At 35.6% G+C, this 21,433-nt stretch overlaps 1 protein-coding gene across 2 annotated transcripts in view; it reads left to right on the top strand.

Moving 5' to 3' along the window:
* Window positions 1-21,433, top strand: part of LOC137640562 (carbohydrate sulfotransferase 5-like) — a 33,075-nt gene that overhangs the window by 10,314 nt on the left and 1,328 nt on the right. For both annotated transcript variants that reach the window (XM_068373079.1, XM_068373081.1), the window contains exons 3-5: window positions 1,005-1,266; window positions 2,272-2,372; window positions 3,153-3,272. In XM_068373079.1, the coding sequence (XP_068229180.1) occupies window positions 1,005-1,266; window positions 2,272-2,372; window positions 3,153-3,272 (483 nt within the window). The remainder of the gene's footprint in view (window positions 1-1,004; window positions 1,267-2,271; window positions 2,373-3,152; window positions 3,273-21,433) is intronic.

Here is a 21,433-nt window from a genome sequence, read left to right as displayed (position 1 = left end):
TTGTACAACAGTCTTCTGCTGTTTCTGCCTAACCATAAAGTGCAAGCTGCAAGCATCAACCATTAATAATTTATGGTTTAGTTAAATCAATTTTGGAATATATTAAAAACATGTAACATCTCATTTCCACAGTTCCTTTAAACCAGACATGGGCAACCTGCGGCCCTCAAGACCTTCTAGGTTATTGAATTTCCTAATCATCATTAGTAAATAATGAAAAATGTCAGTTTTATGTAAAAATTCCATACCATGATAAATAAAACATGAAAGAATTGCATGAAAATTCAGTATATATTGAACAAGTGATGATTTTTACACTTGTATTATCATGCGACCCTCTCACACTTAGATATAACTTAGATATATTCAAATGTGGTCTCCAGTTGAAAAACAGTTGCCTATGCCTGCATTAAACCTTTTTTTCCTAATGAGTAGATCCATTCAAGTTTTTCCCTCTCCCTTTCTTGCCTATTGACCACCAAGCTATCTAGATTACAAAAAACAAAGGAAAAAAAAAAAGAAAAAAAAAAACTTGTCAATCTAGATTGATGCGCAAAATTTGGTAGGCCCAGAAATTAACCAGACAGTACTGCATGAAAGATAATTAATGGATTTTACTATCAAAACACAGAGAAAAACAGAATCAAGATTTGAAAGCTGTGCATGTCATTCATACACATTAGTACATTTAAAGGCATACATACCATCCACATATATATAAATTTATACAGCAAAACAGTTAAAATACCAATTTCTCAATAACACACCACACTTCGTATGTTTCCCGATGCTTATAAATGGGGTGAGTGAACCAGAATGTGCTTTACTCTAGAATATATTCATGAATGAGACGGGTTCTAGAACTTCTTGGTGGCCATGTAAATTATATACCCCAACCTTTCCTTTTGTATTAAAACCCCATTACCCCAGTTTTCTTAGCATCGGGGAAACTCAAGTAAAACGGTCATTAACGATTCCTTCCAACCCATCCATCTATTTTGCAGCACAGAACCTCTCCGATGGTGGAGGGAAGTCATCCTTCACAAGAACGACAGCAAATCAAACGCGGCATTCCAGTTCCTGAACGATCTCTTGCACTGCCATGTCCATCCAGGGTACACGAAACAGGTCACCAGTCTGAGGAATTTCCAGTACTATATGCGATGGAATTCTTACTTCTCCAAGAGATGTGTGCCACTGGATGCCTGCACCAACACGACGTTTATCTCTGATATGTGTAAGACGGCAAACATTCATATTGCAAAGGTAAGATCACCCGTTCGATAAGCCTATTTTTCTATCAAGAAGGTCGTTCGATAAGCCTATTTTTCTATCAAGAAGGTCGTTCGATAAGCCTATTTTTCTATCAAGAAGGTGCGGTTATTTGTCCATCTATGAATTGTGGCACTCTCATTTACCTTTTTAGCTTCTTATTATCCTGAAATATTTGGCTAGCCTTCTCCTACTCAGATAGAGACGACTGGCAAAATCTATTCGAGGCCATTTGCGTCAATAGGCGTAGATGATGATGATGATGATGATAATTTAGCTAGAGGGACAAGGGGCATTATAAAACTCGTTAGTCTTTGAATAAAAAAGTTAATCGAGTACTAACCGATTTCCAGATATTTCTTTAAGAAACAACAATCCCTCAGCAAACTTCAAGACAAAACTTCGTGATGAACTCGGCATTCTTAAGCACATCTCTTTGCGCTCATACTTATTCAAAATACGATGTGGTTTGATCTGCTTTGTTCACAACTTATTGCAGTCATATAAATATATGTATGTACAAACACACACATACACACACATACATATACATATACATATATATATATATATATATATATATATATATATATATATATATATATATATATATATATATATATATATATATATACAGACGCACAAATACACAACAAGATCTCGCCTTATTCACGACTTACTTCAGTTTAGGTTTACCTATTGTGTATTTTCATCTGTATTAAATGTATTTCATCACTCTTCCTTTCCCGTTTCTTCACATATGAGCATCACAACATTCTGTTATTTTTGGTTTATTCTATGTCAATGTTACAGCATTTCAGCAAAAGAAAATCCGGCTAATAATAATAATAAAAAAACAATAATGATATATAGTAAATTACAAAGAAACATATAGACAAAATCTAAGATTTGTAAGAAATGAAAAAAGGAATGTCAAATGTTTGGCCACAAGAGGAGCAAATAAATATACGAATTTATATTTTCATCTTTATATTTCAGGTCATACGCTTATCATTAAAATGGGCCTGGCGTCTTTTGTATGCCGAGGACCTGGACATCCAAATTATTTACCTAGCGAGGGACCCACGGGCCGTACTCTCGTGAGTTTCACCTCAAAAATCTTCTTGCAATAAACCATAAAGTTTTAAAATCATCCTCTAATAAAACTGAACGAATATTTATAGTTTCTGGTTCAATGTCCACGTCAAAAATCTTCTTTCTATCAACAGTAAATTCTAAAAATTATCCTCTAATAAAAATGAATGAATACACATAGTTTTTGGTTCAGGTTCAGCGTCAAAAATCTTTTTTCAATTCTTCAATCAACGATAAATTTCTAAAATCATCCTCTAATAAAACCGAATGAATAGTTATAGTTTCTGGTTCACGTTTTACGTCAAAAATCTTCTTTCTATCAACAGTAAATCTTTAAAATCATCATCCTTTAACAAAACTGATTGAATAGTTATAGTTTCTGGTTCACAAACAATACATACATCGATAGCATATAATTTTGGGATTATTTTGCCCTTCTCCATGACAAGACTTATTTGATTTCAACATCAATGACTATTCCATACAATAGTTTCGAAAGTATGAATAGCTGGTTGAGGCACTACTGGGTTTCTGAACATCCAATTCTCTGGTACAGAACTTCGAACCCAATGATTGAAACCGTGTCTTTGTTCACTTTTTATTCAATTTTACCATTTTCCAAATATATTTATTCTAGACATTGGGAGTTCAACAATTTAATTGTCTTGGTAGGTTACAATTAAGAAAGCAATAATAGTTGCAAAAGTCAATATAAAAACAAAAATAACAACAACAATAAACAACCACAACAATTATAGTTAGCATTATTATTTCCGGTCACACAGGTCTCGGTCCAGACGAATTTTCTGCAAAGATGACACCTGCAAGGACCCAGACACAGTTTGCAAATTACTCGAGGAAGACCTGATCGAAGTCGAAAAGATGTCGCAAAGATTCCCGAAAAGGTGAATAATTCTCTAGACTTTCACTATTTCTGTATATGTAAGTTCTAATTCAGATAACAGCAATAAAGATAAGACATCGGTATTCACAATAACGTGTTAGCTTAAACTGTTAAAAAAACGCAATATTAATCGGAAATTCTCCGTAAAGATATACTGTTCTTAATCTTACATCAGTAAAATACAGGCAACCTTAATTCTACCATACCTTGTTATCATTTTTTACGGGTTGGTAGCCGTAATATCACTCACTCCTTTATGCCAACATAACCGTTTTTAAAACGGTAAATGCTTGTCAACATTTATTCCAGGATTTTTACCGTATTCAACGGCAAATTTCTAAGTGTATTACAGGTATGTAGCTCTGAACACTTATAATGAAGGAAACAAAACTATGCAAAAAATAAAAATATCCTAAAATAGTATTAGACGATGCATTAAGATCATCAACAAGGGATATGGCTGCTAAGATAAAATCTGATAAGCCTGTTTGTTAGCTAATATTTACAGTGGAGTCGGAAAAAAATTAGAGTTGAAGATGCTTAGGAGGAGGACAACCTAAATGCATCTTAAACTAAGGAATGGAAGTTTTGATTTTGCATAGGAATGTGATAAAGGACTAAGGGATTTAAGGGTTTTACAAGAAAGGAGAAAGTGACTACCTGAGAAAGATACAACAATACGGCAACTTTAAAACATACGGTCAAGGTCCCTTAAATATACTCGGGGGGGGGGGGGGGGGGCGTTAGTGAATAAATAAATAAATAAACTAGATAGGAGCAACTCTGGAACATGTTTCCCTCGTTGGATGTCGCTCACTATCACGCTAATTGATTTTTCAAACTATTGCTGTGGCTTATCTAAGCAAATATCAACATGAAAAATGGCATAGACAAAGTAAATGTTAGTCCGTTGAATCCCTGAAAATTTCAATTAGAATTTACGTCGCCGCCGAAAATTGGCATCCGGGCTATTCCGGAAAATGGCTGCTGTGACTTTTCTATTGAATGTATCAATATGAAAATTGAAATGCAAGTAGTTCACATAACCCCAAATGAACCCTGTGAAAATCATTTGGATATCTGTAAAATTCTAGGAGGAGTTCATTGCCGCATACGGATTTTTTAGCTAAAAATTGTAATTTTTGTACAAAAATTACCATCAGGGCAAGTCTATAGCAGGTATGAACATGAAATTTGTCAGAAACAAAGGTTATGTATATCCTAACAATCCCTGAAAATTTCACATGGATATCTGTATTAGTATAGCAGTTATTAGTAGTAGGAAACATGCCTCAGTTGCTCACTTTTTCATGCCTCAGTTGCTCACTTTTTCATGCCTCAATTACTCATGCCTCAGTTGCTCACTTTTTCATGCCTCAGTTACTCATGCCTCAGTTGCTCACTTTTTCATGCCTCAATTACTCATGCCTCAGTTGCTCGCTTTTTCATGCCTCAATTACTCACTTTTTGAGGTCAATGTCAGGATTGCTCAACTTGTCAGGATTGCTCAGTCCGTTTGGGGATTTTTACGTAAGGTTTTGTTTACAAACAACCCCTTCCCTTCCCCTTTTTTGGGACCATTGTCAGGATTACTCACTTTTTGAGGCCATTGTCAGGATTGCTCAGTCCGTTTGGGGATTTAAACGTAAGGTTATGTTTACAAACAAACCCCCCCCCTTCCCCCGAGCTACTACCAAACCCCGCCCCCTCCCCCCCTCCCACCCACAGGGGGCGTTTTCTGTGTCTATGGTCACCGGCAGGCTTAGAGTTGTCGATCTTGAATGACGCACCCTTCTTTCCCCCTCCCTCCCTTCCCCGACCCCTAGGGGGGGGGGGAGCATTTTCTGTGTTTGTGGTCACCGACAGGCATGGAGTTCTCTATCTGGATGACCCACGCCCTTAGATAATGACATTATTCTTACCTAGCATGCAGTTTTTTTTTTTTTTTTTTTTTTTTTTTTTTTTTTTTTTTTTTTTTTTTATCATAAGACACGCATTTGTATGCAGACGAGGCTCTCCTCCCCCCAGACCACAGTCCTTTCAATTTAAGCCAACGGAAAAGTACCCATCTCTCTGTGCATTTTTTGTTCTAATCCCAAGAGACACACACACACACACACACACTTTTGTGCCAACGTGAGGCAATCGAGTTCTCACGCCTCCCCCACCGTTATCTCTCTCTCTCTCTCTCTCTCTCTCTCTCTCTCTCTCTCTCTCTCTCTCTCTCTCTCTCTCTCTCTGTCCATTTGTTTTAAGGCCTTTTGCTTACATTAACATATATGGGTAATAATCACTTACATTTACATATATGGGTAATAAAAAACATATTACAACTTAGTTTCTTTCATTATACGAAGCATACGTGCAAAATAACATTTCGTGAATAAAGACATAGCATTTAGTGGGAAAAAAATCTGGGCCTAAACACATTCATTTGAAACCCTAACATTTGCACGCTTAAAAGCGGTAGGAAAACATTTTTAATTACGTTTCTTCAGCACTTGACATATCTTCATTGAAAATTCAGGTTTTGTATATTTCCAGATGTACATACACGGTCTTGAATTTAAATGAAGAAGATAGTATAATAACACTGTTACGTCATTTTTCTTTAAGTCGGTGGTGGATAAATGCTTCTTGATTTTCCTTAGGGCGGCGCAAACTCCATTTAGACTTACGCTATGCGTAAAATATAGGCAGAAGAATGCGCACAAAGCCGAATTGTAATTTTGCATTCGCATATTATTTATGAAACACTTCATGGAAGAGTACCTTCGTAGAAAATCAGTAAAGTATACCGAATGATCTTTTGGCTGCATCCCCAATGGGTAAAAAAAAAATATAATGTTTTCTACCGGACTTTTCTGTATTATAAATACAACCCAGTGCCCAATTTCGCGATACTGATGTGATGGCAGAGTATTCACAATAAGTAAGATGGGTTTTGCCCTTATCAAGGTTATCTTGAAGTCGACCAACGAGGCCCTCCTCCCCCTGACAACATTCCTTTCAATTTAAGCCTATGGGAAACTACCCATCTCTCTGTCCATTTTTGTTTTTGTTTTTGAATAAGTAGCGAAATATACGCCAAGATTTCAAGACTACATCACTATTGCGTTGTTTATATTGATAATAACAATAACTAGAGCATCAGTAACAATATTAAAATTTACGGTAATAATGATAATAATAACAATATATTTCATTTTATTCGATTGTAGTGCACGGTGTACTTTATTGATGAGAGAAAAAAAACAATAAACAATATACATTTACTTTATCCTTTTAAGAAATTAAAGAGTTTAATTTTTATTCCTCGGCAATACAGCTAATCATATTATTTATAATGTTCCGTTTACGAACTTTCAAATATGAAATGAAAGATATGTTGATGTTTTATGTTATCCCTATCACTAAAGACGTATGTTAAGGGATATATGAAAATTAGTTCCACATATGTCAACTCTTCACCAACTAATATCCTTCACACACAAACCCAAGCGCGCACGCACGCACACACACACACACACACACACACACACACACTTATTTATTCCTTATTTGTTACAGAATCCAGTATTGCAATCGTGTATGTTATTCCAAAATCGGAGTTTAAGCGAAGAGGAAGTTTCTCCAAAATCAGAGTGGATCCGACTTCATTTGATAATGAAAATCGTTTAAGCAAAGAGGAATTATTTATACCCGATATTACTTTTTGAAGATTCAAGTAAGCAATGTGTGAAAAATGGATCATCAAACAGCCCGCTAAGTTAGATTAGATACAAATTTAGCGGTCACCCCCTCTCTATCCATCATTACACATTACTTTAGTAATGTTTCGGGATTAGTACTGGTTAAAACTGGGAATTAGGAGGGAATACAGTTAATGAATGTTTAGTTCAGTCGTGATATGGCATTCTTTTTTTCCTCTGTCCTTTTGTATTTGCTACCTCCTTGATCTTTCCCAATATTTGAGTACAAGAGATAGAGACCGAACGAGTCACTTATGTTTGATTTGTAGATAACAAAGTGATTGTCAACTCGATAATGCGACATTATTCTTCCTTTAATACCATTATTCATGACAGAAACGGCAGCGTCCAATCATCATTTTAGCTCAAAGTAACTACTACTTTTTTTTTTTTTTTTTTTTTTTTTTTTGACGATCTATAATGGAAGGTTACTTCCTTAGCCGTAAGACTCTAGTATTTGGGTAATGAAAATGAAGTAGTAAGATTTGGAATAAATTTCACGAGTACACTTTTTGTAACTTGTTATGATAAATCCTCAAGCACAAACATGCCACGTCTCTTTAATGATCGGCTACTAATTTACAGATATACGTGGCACTTACACCCATGGAAAACATTTGAGAAAACCTTCACTATGACTTTATATATATTTTGCTTATGCTTTTTTATGCAACATTTGACATCATATTCTCTCTAATATCACACACAATGTAATACCCATCCTTTTTCTAATATTGCTTGGGTATGTAATGAATAACGTTTTGCAGAATATTGCAACCTAAGAATGAAACTAACCATCAGTGGATATATACATTGGTCCCGTTTGTGGTTCCTTCACTTTTCAAGATCCTGACCCATGTCCGTGACAAAATTACGACTACAAGAAACTTTCTCCCTACTATTTTTATCCCCTACCACTTTTCACCCCCACCCCCCACCTAGTAAGCAAACAAAGCTTTAATCACATGAGCTAAGCCATTATTTTTCTCAAAATAAACTATATTTTAAGTGAAACTATATACTAAAAATTGCATTCCATCTAAATTTAAGTTGCTTTCTTATCGTTGTCTTAGAAAGTTTATTTATTTATCTATTTATTTTTTGCAACCATGTCCCTCTCGTACATTTCTTCCTTGAAAGGAAAACGAAGTGACAAAGAAAATTGCATAAACGAGAAACATAAAGACAATGTGTTAAAACAAGAACCCATCGACATTGTGAAAAATTCTACAATGGTTGTCGTCTCCGTTTTCACAATGACTATAATTCAAGTAAGCCGGTTATACTTGCTACCGTTAGTAGTCCTTCACTTGCTTTACCTAATGAGGAATTGAGAGCCAAAGAGGTATAAATGCCATGAGAGGCAAAGTGAAAAACTCCGGATGCTATTCAGTCTTCTATTACTCCGATTCACACTAATTTATGGAAATTGTGTGGGACCTGCCCAAGAATGAAACTATGACACAAGCAAAAGTTACATATATTAGGCGCAGATACTTGGCAAAGAAAAAAAATACGCTGCTATCGAAAAAAGAAAAGAAGAGTGACCTTATAAAATGGAAGAATTGTAAATTTTTATTTGTGTACTTTGATAACATTTTAAAATCATTATCTTTAATTGCAGAGATAGGTAACAACTCACAATGAAATAAACAGGGAAAAAAAAAAGGACAAATTGAAATGTATTGGTTGAGCGAAGGGTGTAATTTTGGTGTAGTGAATATTTAAGGAGAGAAAATTTGCTGGGGTGGAAATTTAGTTAAGCGGAAATTTTGTAGGGAGAATTTTCGAGGTGGATTTTTCGGAGGGTGATGAGTTAGATTTTACGGGTCACCGCTCCCGTGATACTGGGAGATGGCCGGTGCACTTTTCATCGTGTGTAAATTATTCACAGTAAAAACATCTGTGTAAACTGAAATGTGAGATTAGTTCAATGCAACAAGCGCATTTACAGACTGCATTCCGCTATAAATCTCTCGGCATGCGTTGCATATTTTCATTGTATGCGTTACATATATTCATTGAATTCCATTTCTGAAATAATATAAGGATATCTCTTAATACTATAACATTAGTTCTATGCAACTCACCACTACTGATATACTTCCTAAGTGTACAGTACATGAAACAAAGCGGTGACACAGAATTTTTCGCCACGTACAATATTTGTTATTCACTGCTCACAAGTCAGTGCATTTTGTGACCAACCTCACTCCAGAAATAAAATGACTGAGTCCCCTACCATATGATAACAGTGAAAGCTGATCTTAATCATAAGTATGATTCTGAGTTATGCATGCTATTATGCTTTAGTTTACCGTATAGTAGAATGAAGACTGAATTTTATGATATAAGTCCTGGCATCACTGGCCAGATAATGTTTAGGGAGACATTTGCGGTAATGAGCGAAATTCTAAGCAACGAGGGAGGGCGCGTGCGTGACCTTTGAACAATTTCACACCCGCACCACCGCATCATCACATGGTACGTACCGGTATTTTCTTTCAGGTTCGTGTTTATTTTACACCATGGAAGTTGCCAACGTGTTATGCTTTCACTTTTCGTTTTTACTACTACAGGTATTTCATTGTATACATTTACTTATTTGTAAGTATTATATCATTATTGTTTGCCTGATGCGTTTATGGGGGAGGCATTTTCATACTCCGATAATTTTTTACAAGGAATTTTACAATTATAGCGTCAATTCCGCTCTTTTTACTCACATTTCTCGATTCTGAAATAGTTTGGAGTGAGAAAATTCTGAAATTTCTACTCAAATACTTCCTTCAATTTATATTATGGTCTTTTTTTACTCCACCTTTTTACTGAAGAGACCATTCCATTTAGAGGATATTGACTAAGTTCCAGATTTTACATTCACGCTGAAGTATCAATGGCACATTTCTATTCTCTTTAATAAGCTTGGAAACCCACTTTCAAATGGCATACAGCTTTAAAAATGGTGGCCAATGAATACTTAGTTTTGATACTACAGAAACATGCATAGTTTGTCTGCTTACAACAATACTAAAGGAAGCATGTGAAAGGGTTAGTCAGCACGAAAGAATGATTAGATATGGATGAAAAAAATCTTCTTTACACGCCGTCATTTCAAAGTAAACTCCTTATACTTTTTATTTTTCCCCTTTGGTGGGGGTCGTGTAAGCATTTTATGGACCGGGGTGGGGGTGGGGGGGGGGGGGTTGCTAATGTGCCTATGAAGGGTTCGCTCTTTTATCTCAGTGTAACAGGTGTACATATTCCATACTCATTATTAATTACGCACGTGGCCTAAATGAAAAAAAAAATATATATTGACAAAAAGGCGAAATCTATTACAATAGCATACCATGAACATTGCAGGAATACATGTTAGCATAATGGGGCATACGTAAGGTAAGGTAAAAAAAAAAAAGAAAGATACGAGAAACTGAGAGAAAAACATACCAAGGAGATGACTAATATTCATCCTTTACCGAAACTCCACATATACCATACAACGGAACAAGTAAATATTCAGCACATATTCAAAGTTGCCTACAGTATACACACACGCAGGCACCTCAGTAGTAGTAACCCAGGAACGATAGGTCAAAATTGGGGTTTTGGGAAATAATTAGATAAAAGCTGAAACTTTGCACAGGTATAGAGAATTGTGACCTGAACAACATATTAAAAGTCCCACTGTCTCCCACGCTTGCATTAGCCGCCATTATGGAAAATGGCCGCCATATTGGATTTCCTTAAAATTCAAATATCTCGAAAAATATAAATTTTATCAAAAAACACCACTCAATAAAAGATGTTCAAAATTGATTGTATTATAATAATCACTAGATTAATTTAAAAAAAGAGAAAATCTATATAAAAAATAAAAAAATATTGAAATTAAAGTAATGAATTTATTTTCAAAGACAATTTCTACAGAACTGGTGTCCTAAATGACAAAATGCCTTTAAACAAAAGTTATAGAGCAAACTTTCTTCTTTTGAAACATATATACAAGTTTATACTCATATTCATAAATAAAAAAGTTATGGAGGAAAATATATAGAAAACTTGAAATGTCAAATTTTCACGTACAGAATCAAACATTTTTTTCTTTTTTAATTAAGAAGTGTTGATTTGCAATCATTCAGATAAATCATTGAACAATGTTTTGATAGGCATCATTATTCATTTCTTAATAGTGAAATTTACAATAGCAGTGAAAGGATCTCGTGCCTTTTTTATTTTTAGAATAGAGAAGGATGCCTGATATATTAATGAGGTTTCAGACAAATACCTTGTGTAGGATTAATAATACATACACTTTGTTTATACTTACATGTGCAATAACAATAAATACGAAAGAAAATATTTCAACTGCGAGATTTTTCATTAATAAAAATGTAAGCTCTCAAACACATAAAAATATAACAGCAGGTTTGCATAAAGTAATTGTGGGACAGGTATGTCATATAAGGTTCTCTTTAAAGTAAATATGGATTGAATTATATTTGAATAGAACACACTCAGAGCTCAAAAATTCTTTATGTTAAGTTTTCTTCCATCTCATGAGCGTCTTCTTCAACATCCTCCTCAAATGGTAGTGAATTTTCACATCCAACACCACGGCACTGTCCACAGATGGATGAGCATGATGTACCAGCCCTACGACATTCACATTGATGGCGGCATCCTTTGCGAAAGTTACAGCTGACTAAATGTAACAAGTCATCTGGAGCTGGAGGTTTCATTGAAGGGATGGGTTTCAGCCCATTTTTGGAACTCTCCCATCCTCATTCGACTGGAGAGAGATGGTTACCATGCCAATGCTGTACTTGGTAGAACACCCTAAACGAGTGCAAGCGAGCTGCATCACTTGTTAGTGGCAATGTTCATAACTGAAACTCAGATTTAAGTGACATCTTTGCAACTGTTCTCTTATAAGCATGCAAAGGATACCCGTCCAATGTTTGAAATTTCTCCGCTCCGTACATAGAAAGGAAGAAAGTTTCGCCAGCTTTGGCCACTTCATCTTTAGATGCTTCTCGGTTATTAAATACAGACACTGTATTGCATATGTCTTGGCTCTTCTTCAAAATATCAAAGGCCTTTTTCTTTCCTTTCCCATATAAAGCTGATGTTGTGTCACAGCCTGTAACAGCGTGGAGGAACAGAAGATGTTGACGAAGATGTCCCAGGTTAGATATAAGTTTCCTAATATCATAGATCTTGTTGGGGTTGTGTACTTTACCAGGTTTAATAAAATGCATTTTTGTGGATGATTTAGAAAGAGATACTAGAAGTACTAGTAAGTCTGTGTCGTCACCCACCACTGCTACATTATGTCCACTATTTTCTAATGACCAAAAAGTTTGAACAATAGACATATCTGCCTCTTCCTTGGCAACTATAACTGTAATGCCAGCACGCTGCATGTGGTCCTTCAGTTTACTGATCGGCAGTGTCTTGTTACGCTTATTACACAGGAAATCTGCTTGCGGTATCGTTGAGTAACATTCCTCATTGACTTCAACTTCTATAGAACAATGCTTGGATGCCCTACGATTTTGCTCTTGAGATTTGGTTGTTGGTGTCACTGGGTAGCCAACAAAAACAATTGTTGCATTTTTGCCATAATGATTGATTACATAACCTGTGTAGGCTTGAAAAATATCCCGATACCTAGCTGGCCTTGGCCACACAACTTTATGAAGAAGATGACCACCATCCACAACATACTGGTATTCATCTGAAACTAACCCTTCCCAAGGTCCATATGATTCCAATTTAGTCACTAAGGCTGCTTTGTGCCCTTTTCTCATTTAGGTGTCGTCAAAGAGTGAAGGAGGTTTAGGGGCCAATTCTTAAGTCATATAATTAACAAGTTGGTTATAATTTTTCAAAACACATATTATTCTGCTGAAAAGCTGTTGAGAGTTCACTGCAACAACATCCTCACGAACTTTTAGTCCATTCCTCATGACTGATATTGACCGTACTGCGTTCTTTCTTTTTAAGTGCATAGTTGAGAACTTCCTGCCATCCATATCATGCATTTCTTTTAAGCCAATTGATTTTGCTGTGTCACAGTTCATTAATTCATCAGCAATTATTCTTGTTCCTAAGGATACCAACCCACTAAAAGTTTCTTGAAATGGAGAGTGAGATCGTAGTCCGTTCTGCAATATTTGTAAGTGCTTCTCATCATTAAACTGTCGTGATTCTCTCAATTCAACATGCTGGTCAGTTGTTGCAGACGAAACACCAGTAAATTTCTCCACAGCATCACAAACTTGTGTACTTGTTGGCATTGATTTTATCCACTGGGCTAAAGTGCTCTCGGTAATACCCCTGCCATGTGTAAGTCCCACAGAAGATTTAAATCCCTTCATCAGATACTGCTCAATTATCATATCACTCCATGTCCCTGACCAATAACGATTGCTGCGACACACTGTGAAGAATCCATCAATTGTAAGTTTCTCATATTCCTTCTTTGCCATTGTATTGGAAAGTTCAATCATTTGCTGTAAATAAATCTGTGCAGCTTTGGCATAATGTAGATGCCCGCAGCATGAAAATGTGGAAGCATCTCTCGTACACAATACAGGAGCAAATCCCACTGTCCTGTGCGTTCAGCTCTCAGAAAGAGCTTAATTAGGGATACTTGCTCATGATATTGCAACCAAAGTCTTGCATAGGAACCAAAAATTAAATATTTTGTCAGAATGAATAGCCGAAAACCACTTAAATTAAACATTTCGAAGGGATGTATAAGAAAAACGCGATTTATATTCTGTACCCTCATAATTTCACTAAATGACCTGAAGTTTGATATGTGTATACCTTGGATATATGCAAAAAGGATGTAATTCGCGTTTTTCTTATACATTCCTTCGAAATGTTTAATTTAAGTGTTTTTCGGCTATTCATTCTGACAAAATATTTAATTTTTTGCTCCTATGCCTTGGTATTTAAACCATATGACCTGAAATTTGGTATGAAAATATCTACTGTATAATGTATACCCATAGGACGTTATTCAAATTTTTTGTATACACTACTTCAGAATGTATAACGGGTCCTTCGTATAATCATTTATATCTCAGAATCATCTTCACCACTAATGAGACCTTAAATTTCATTTCGGTAATGGATATTGATGAAGTGATAACACTATATGATATGTTGTAATTTCATGTACTTTCATTGTATGTTATTTTTAATGTGAGTTTCCTGATAAAAATCTATCAAATATTACGCTGTCATTGGTGCATTCTTCATCGAGTCAACCTTTAAAGAAGAGGTGGGTACTTGCTACCTCAAATTACATATCAAAACCTCACGAGAAATTCAGTGTCTTGGAAAAAAAAGAAAAAAAGGAAAAACAAAAAAGATACGAGTCCTAAAGCATGGTTATCATGATGTTAACACCAGGAGTATAGAAAAGTTGTTTAACACCTACTACTGAGGTGTCTGCGTGTGTGTATACTGTAGGCAACTTTGAATATGTGCTGAATATTTACTTGTTCCGTTGTATAGTATATGTGGAGTTTCGGTAAAGGATGAATATTAGTCATCTCCTTGGTATGTTTTTCTCTCAGTTTCTCGTATCTTTTTTTTTTTTTACCTTACCTTACGTATGCCCCATTATGCTAACATGTATTCCTGCAATGTTCATGGTATGCTATTGTAATAGATTTCGCCTTTTTGTCAATATTTTTTTTTTTTTCATTTAGGCCACGTGCGTAATTAATAATGAGTATGGAATATGTACACCTGTTACACTGAGATAAAAGAGCGAACCCTTCATAGGCACATTAGCAACCCCCCCCCCCACCCCCACCCCGGTCCATAAAATGCTTACACGACCCCCACCAAAGGGGAAAAATAAAAAGTATAAGGAGTTTACTTTGAAATGACGGCGTGTAAAGAAGATTTTTTTCATCCATATCTAATCATTCTTTCGTGCTGACTAACCCTTTCACATGCTTCCTTTAGTATTGTTGTAAGCAGACAAACTATGCATGTTTCTGTAGTATCAAAACTAAGTATTCATTGGCCACCATTTTTAAAGCTGTATGCCATTTGAAAGTGGGTTTCCAAGCTTATTAAAGAGAATAGAAATGTGCCATTGATACTTCAGCGTGAATGTAAAATCTGGAACTTAGTCAATATCCTCTAAATGGAATGGTCTCTTCAGTAAAAAGGTGGAGTAAAAAAAGACCATAATATAAATTGAAGGAAGTATTTGAGTAGAAATTTCAGAATTTTCTCACTCCAAACTATTTCAGAATCGAGAAATGTGAGTAAAAAGAGCGGAATTGACGCTATAATTGTAAAATTCCTTGTAAAAAATTATCGGAGTATGAAAATGCCTCCCCCATAAACGCATCAGGCAAACAATAATGATATAATACTTACAAATAAGTAAATGTATACAATGAAATACCTGTAGTAGTAAAAACGAAAAGTGAAAGCATAACACGTTGGCAACTTCCATGGTGTAAAATAAACACGAACCTGAAAGAAAATACCGGTACGTACCATGTGATGATGCGGTGGTGCGGGTGTGAAATTGTTCAAAGGTCACGCACGCGCCCTCCCTCGTTGCTTAGAATTTCGCTCATTACCGCAAATGTCTCCCTAAACATTATCTGGCCAGTGATGCCAGGACTTATATCATAAAATTCAGTCTTCATTCTACTATACGGTAAACTAAAGCATAATAGCATGCATAACTCAGAATCATAATTACGATTAAGATCAACTTTCACTATTAATATATGGTAGGAGACTCAGTCATTTTATTTCTGGAGTGAGGTTGGTCACTAAATGCACTGAATTGTGAGCAGTGAGTAACAAATATTATACGTGGCGAAAAATTCTGTGTCACCGCTTTGTTTCATGTACTGTACACTTAGGAAGTATATCAGTAGTGGTGAGTTGCATAGAACTAATGTTATAGTATTAAGAGATATCCTTATATTATTTCAGAAATGGAATTCAATGAATATATGTAACGCATACAATGAAAATATGCAACGCATGCCGAGAGATTTATAGCGGAATGCAGTCTGTAAATGCGCTTGTTGCATTGAACTAATCTCACATTTCAGTTTACACAGATGTTTTTACTGTGAATAATTTACACACGATGAAAAGTGCACCGGCCATCTCCCAGTATCACGGGAGCGGTGACCCGTAAAATCTAACTCATCACCCTCCGAAAAATCCACCTCGAAAATTCTCCTTACAAAATTTCCGCTTAACTAAATTTCCACCCCAGCAAATTTTCTCTCCTTAAATATTCACTACACCAAAATTACACCCTTCGCTCAACCAATACATTTCAATTTGTGCTTTTTTTTCCCCTGTTTATTTCATTGTGAGTTGTTACCTATCTCTGCAATTTAAGATAATGATTTTAAAATGTTATCAAAGTACACAAATAAAAATTTACAATTCTTCCATTTTATAAGGTCACTCTTCTTTTCTTTTTTCGATAGCAGCGTATTTTTTTTTTCTTTGCCAAGTATCTGCGCCTAATATATGTAACTTTTGCTTGTGTCATAGTTTCATTCCTGGGCAGGTCCCACACAATTTCCATAAATTAGTGTGAATCGGAGTAATAGAAGACTGAATAGCATCCGGAGTTTTTTCACTTTGCCTCTCATGGCATTTATACCTCTTTGGCTCTCAAGTCCTCATTAGGTAAAGCAAGTGAAGGACTACTAACGGTAGCAAGTATAACCGGCTTACTTGAATTATAGTCATTGTGAAAACGGAGACGACAACCATTGTAGAATTTTTCACAATGTCGATGGGTTCTTGTTTTAACACATTGTCTTTATGTTTCTCGTTTATGCAATTTTCTTTGTCACTTCGTTTTCCTTTCAAGGAAGAAATGTACGAGAGGGACATGGTTGCAAAAAATAAATAGATAAATGAATAAACTTTCTAAGACAACGATAAGAAAGCAACTTAAATTTAGATGGAATGCAATTTTTAGTGTATAGTTTCACTTAAAATATACAGTTTATTTTGAGAAAAATAATGGCTTAGCTCATGTGATTAAAGCTTTGTTTGCTTACTAGGTGGGGGGTGGGGGTGAAAAGTGGTAGGGGATAAAAATAGTAGGGAGAAAGTTTCTTGTAGTCGTAATTTTGTCACGGACATGGGTCAGGATCTTGAAAAGGGAAGGAACCAGAAACGGGACCAATGTATATATCCACTGATGGTTAGTTTGATTCTTTAGGTTGCAATATTCCGCAAAACGTTATTCATTACATGACCAAGCAATATTAGAAAAAGGATGGGTATTACATTGTGTGTGATATTAGAGAGTATATGATGTCAAATGTTGCATAAAAAAGCATAAACAAAATATACATAAAGTTATAGTGAAGGTTTTCTCAAATGTTTTCCATGGGTGTAAGTGCCACGTATATCTGTAAATTAGTAGCCGATCATTAAAGAGACGTGGCATGTTTGTGCTTGAGGATTTATCATAACAAGTTACAAAAAGTGTACTCGTGAAATTTATTCCAAATCTTACTACTTCATTTTCATTACCCAAATACTAGTTACTTTGAGCTAAAATGATGATTGGACGCTGCCGTTTCTGTCATGAATAATGGTATTAAAGGAAGAATAATGTTGCATTATCGAGTCGACAATCACTTTGTTATCTACAAATCAAACATAAGTGACTCGTTCGGTCTCTATCTCTTGTACTCAAATATTGGGAAAGATCAAGGAGGTAGCAAATACAAAAGGACAGAGGAAAAAAAGAATGCCATATCACGACTGAACTAAACATTCATTAACTGTATTCCCTCCTAATTCCCAGTTTTAACCAGTGCTAATCCCGAAACATTACTAAAGTAATGTGTAATGATGGATAGAGAGGGGGTGACCTCTAAATTTGTATCTAATCTAACTTAGCGGGCTGTTTGATGATCCATTTTTCACACATTGCTTACTTGAATCTTCAAAAAGTAATATCGGGTATAAATAATTCCTCTTTGCTTAAACGATTTTCATTATCAAATGAAGTCGGATCCACTCTGATTTTGGAGAAACTTCCTCTTCGCTTAAACTCCGATTTTGGAATAACATACACGATTGCAATACTGGATTCTGTAATAAATAAGGAATAATTAAGTGTGTGTGTGTTATGTGTGCGCGCGTGCGTGCGTGCGCGCTTGGGTTTGTGTGTGAAGGATATTAGTTGGTGAAGAGTTGACATATGTGGAACTAATTTTCATATATCCCCTAACATACGTCTTTAGTGATAGGGATAACATAAAACATCAACATATCTTTCATTTCATATTTGAAAGTTCGTAAACGGAACATTATAAATAATATGATTAGCTGTATTGCTGAGGAATAAAAATTAAACTCTTCAATTTCTTAAAAGGATAAAGTAAATGTATATTGTTTATTGTTTTTTTTCTCTCGTCAATAAAGTACACCGTGCACTACAATCGAATAAAATGAAATATATGGTTATTGTTATCATTATTACCGTAAATTTTAATATTGTTACTGATGCTCTAGTTATTGTTATTATCAATATAAACAACGCAATAGTGATGTAGTCTTGAAATCTTGGCGTACATTTCGCTACTTATTCAAAAACAAAAACAAAAATTGACAGAGAGATGGGTAGTTTCCCATAGGCTTAAATTGAAAGGAATGTTGTCAGGGGGAGGAGGGCCTCGTTGGTCGACTTCAAGATAACCTTGATAAGGACAAAACCCATCTTACTTATTGTGAATACTTTGCCATCACATCAGTATCGCGAAATTGGGCACTGGGTTGTATTTATAATACAGAAAAGTCCGGTAGAAAACATTATTTTTTTTTTTACCCATTGGGGATGCAGCCAAAAGATCATTCGGTATACTTTACTGATTTTCTACGAAGGTACTCTTCCATGAAGTGTTTCATAAATAATATGCGAATGCAAAATTACAATTCGGCTTTGTGCGCATTCTTCTGCCTATATTTTACGCATAGCGTAAGTCTAAATGGAGTTTGCGCCGCCCTAAGGAAAATCAAGAAGCATTTATCCACCACCGACTTAAAGAAAAATGACGTAACAGTGTTATTATACTATCTTCTTCATTTAAATTCAAGACCGTGTATGTACATCTGGAAATATACAAAACCTGAATTTTCAATGAAGATATGCCAACTGCTGAAGAAACGTAATTAAAAAATTTTTCCTACCGCTTTTAAGCGTGCAAATGTTAGGGTTTCAAATGAATGTGTTTAGGCCCAGATTTTTTCCCCACTAAATGCTATGTCTTTATTCACGAAATGTTATTTTGCCGCGTGCAAATGTTAGGGTCAGATTTTTTTCCCCACTAAATGCTATGTCTTTATTCACGAAATGTTATTTTGCACGTATGCTTCGTATAATGAAAGAAACTAAGTTGTAATATGTTTTTTATTACCCATATATGTCAATGTAAGTGATTATTACCCATATATGTTAATGTAAGCGAAAGGCCTTAAAACAAATGGACAGAGAGAGAGAGAGAGAGAGAGAGAGAGAGAGAGAGAGATAACGGTGGGGGAGGCATGTGAACTCGATTGCCTCCCGTTGGCACAAAAGTGTGTGTGTGTGTGTCTCTTAGGATTAGAAAAAAAATGCACAGAGAGATGGGTACTTTTCCATTGGCTTAAATTGAAAGGACTGTGGTCTGGGGGGAGGAGAGCCTCGTCTGCATACAAATGCGTGTCTAATGATAAAAAAAAAAAAAAAAAAAAAAAAAAAAAAAAAAAAAAAAAAAAAAAAACTGCATGCTTGGTAAGAATAATGTCACTATCTAGGGGCGTGGGTCATCCAGATAGAGAAATCCATGCCTGTCGGTGACCACAAACACAGAAAACGCTCCCCCCCCCCTAGGGGTCGGGGAAGGGAGGGAGGGGGAAAGAAGGGTGCGTCATTCAAGATAGACAACTCTAAGCCTGCCGGTGACCATAGATACAGAAAACGCCCCCTGTGGGGGCGGGGGGGGGGGGGGGGGGGGTTGGTAGTAGCTCGGGGGAAGGGGGGGGGGTTGTTTGTAAACATAAACTTACGTTTAAATCCCCAAACGGACTGAGCAATCCTGACAATGGCCTCAAAAAGTGAGTAATCCTGACAATGGCCCCAAAAAAGGGGAAGGGAAGGGGTTGTTTGTAAACAAAACCTTACGTAAAAATCTCCAAACGGACTGAGCAATCCTGACATTGACCTCAAAAAGTGAGTAACTGAGGCATGAAAAAGTGAGTAACTGAGGCATGAGTAACTGAAGCATGAAAAAGTGAGCAACTGAGGCATGAGTAATTGAGGCATGAAAAAGTGAGCATCTGAGGCATGAGTAACTGAGGCATGAAAAAGTGAGCAACTGAGGCATGTTTCCTACTACTGTTATTGACCCCGCTGCCGAAAATATGAGCTTACCCCACCACCGCCCTCCCTCCGAACTCTACAGTGAAAAGGAATGACCGGGCAATGGGGTGGGATGAGTTATATTAAAAAGATTTTGATGCTTCATATAGGGTCACTCACTTCGCGACAATAAATAAAAGGAAGGGGAATAGGGTAGGGTGTAATTGGGACGTGAGATATTACATCCATTACATTTCATATTGAAAACTACTGTCCCTTTTCATTATTATATTTTTAATCAAAAATTTAAAGATCTTTCAAGTATGAAGAAAAAAATACGGCGATGTTGTGCATCATGGAAACTATAATTTTCTCTCAAAAAATATATAAACAAAAGTTTGAACATTTAAAGAAGAGGCTTAAACTTCATAATTTTCGTAATGTGATATAATTTCTCATTTGAAGCAAGTAATATAAAAGAAAAAAGCTAATTCATCATAAGGTCTATACCACATTACTGCTGTGTTCTAAATTATTTTCAAGCAGCCTTTCTTATAACCTAAAAACAACTACTTCACACAGTCCAGTAATATGAGCTGGAAAAAGCCTCGATAAACTTACTGAAACTGTTAAATTCGTGTCTGTTAAAATCAAACTGCACTTTGGTATTCATTTTCATAGGCAAAAAAAAAAAAAAAAAAAAAAAAGCTCTCCAAGAACAAATATGTCGATTCCTTGCAAACATTTAAAACACGAAAAGACATAATTCTCCAACGTTGATGTAAAATATTTTACTTTTATTCTTTAAAAGTATCGTAGATTTTAAAATACAATCGTTAAATTAATTCATAGTAATTTCAGCTGAATCCTCCGCTCCTTTTAAATGCCATTGATTACCTTGGTTGTCTTCACAACGGTGGATAGTCATAAACACGCAAACCAATTATCATAAAAAAATCAGCTAGCGATACCAATCACTTCTTTAAGTACTTGACAGCAACAAAATATTAAGACAGTAATCTTTTCCTA

This window comes from Palaemon carinicauda, chromosome 5 (genome assembly GCF_036898095.1).
Source record: "Palaemon carinicauda isolate YSFRI2023 chromosome 5, ASM3689809v2, whole genome shotgun sequence".
In the NCBI taxonomy this organism is placed as follows: domain Eukaryota; kingdom Metazoa; phylum Arthropoda; class Malacostraca; order Decapoda; family Palaemonidae; genus Palaemon; species Palaemon carinicauda.
Note: the sequence above shows the minus strand (reverse complement) of the source record. Positions and strands in the feature narration are given on the sequence as shown.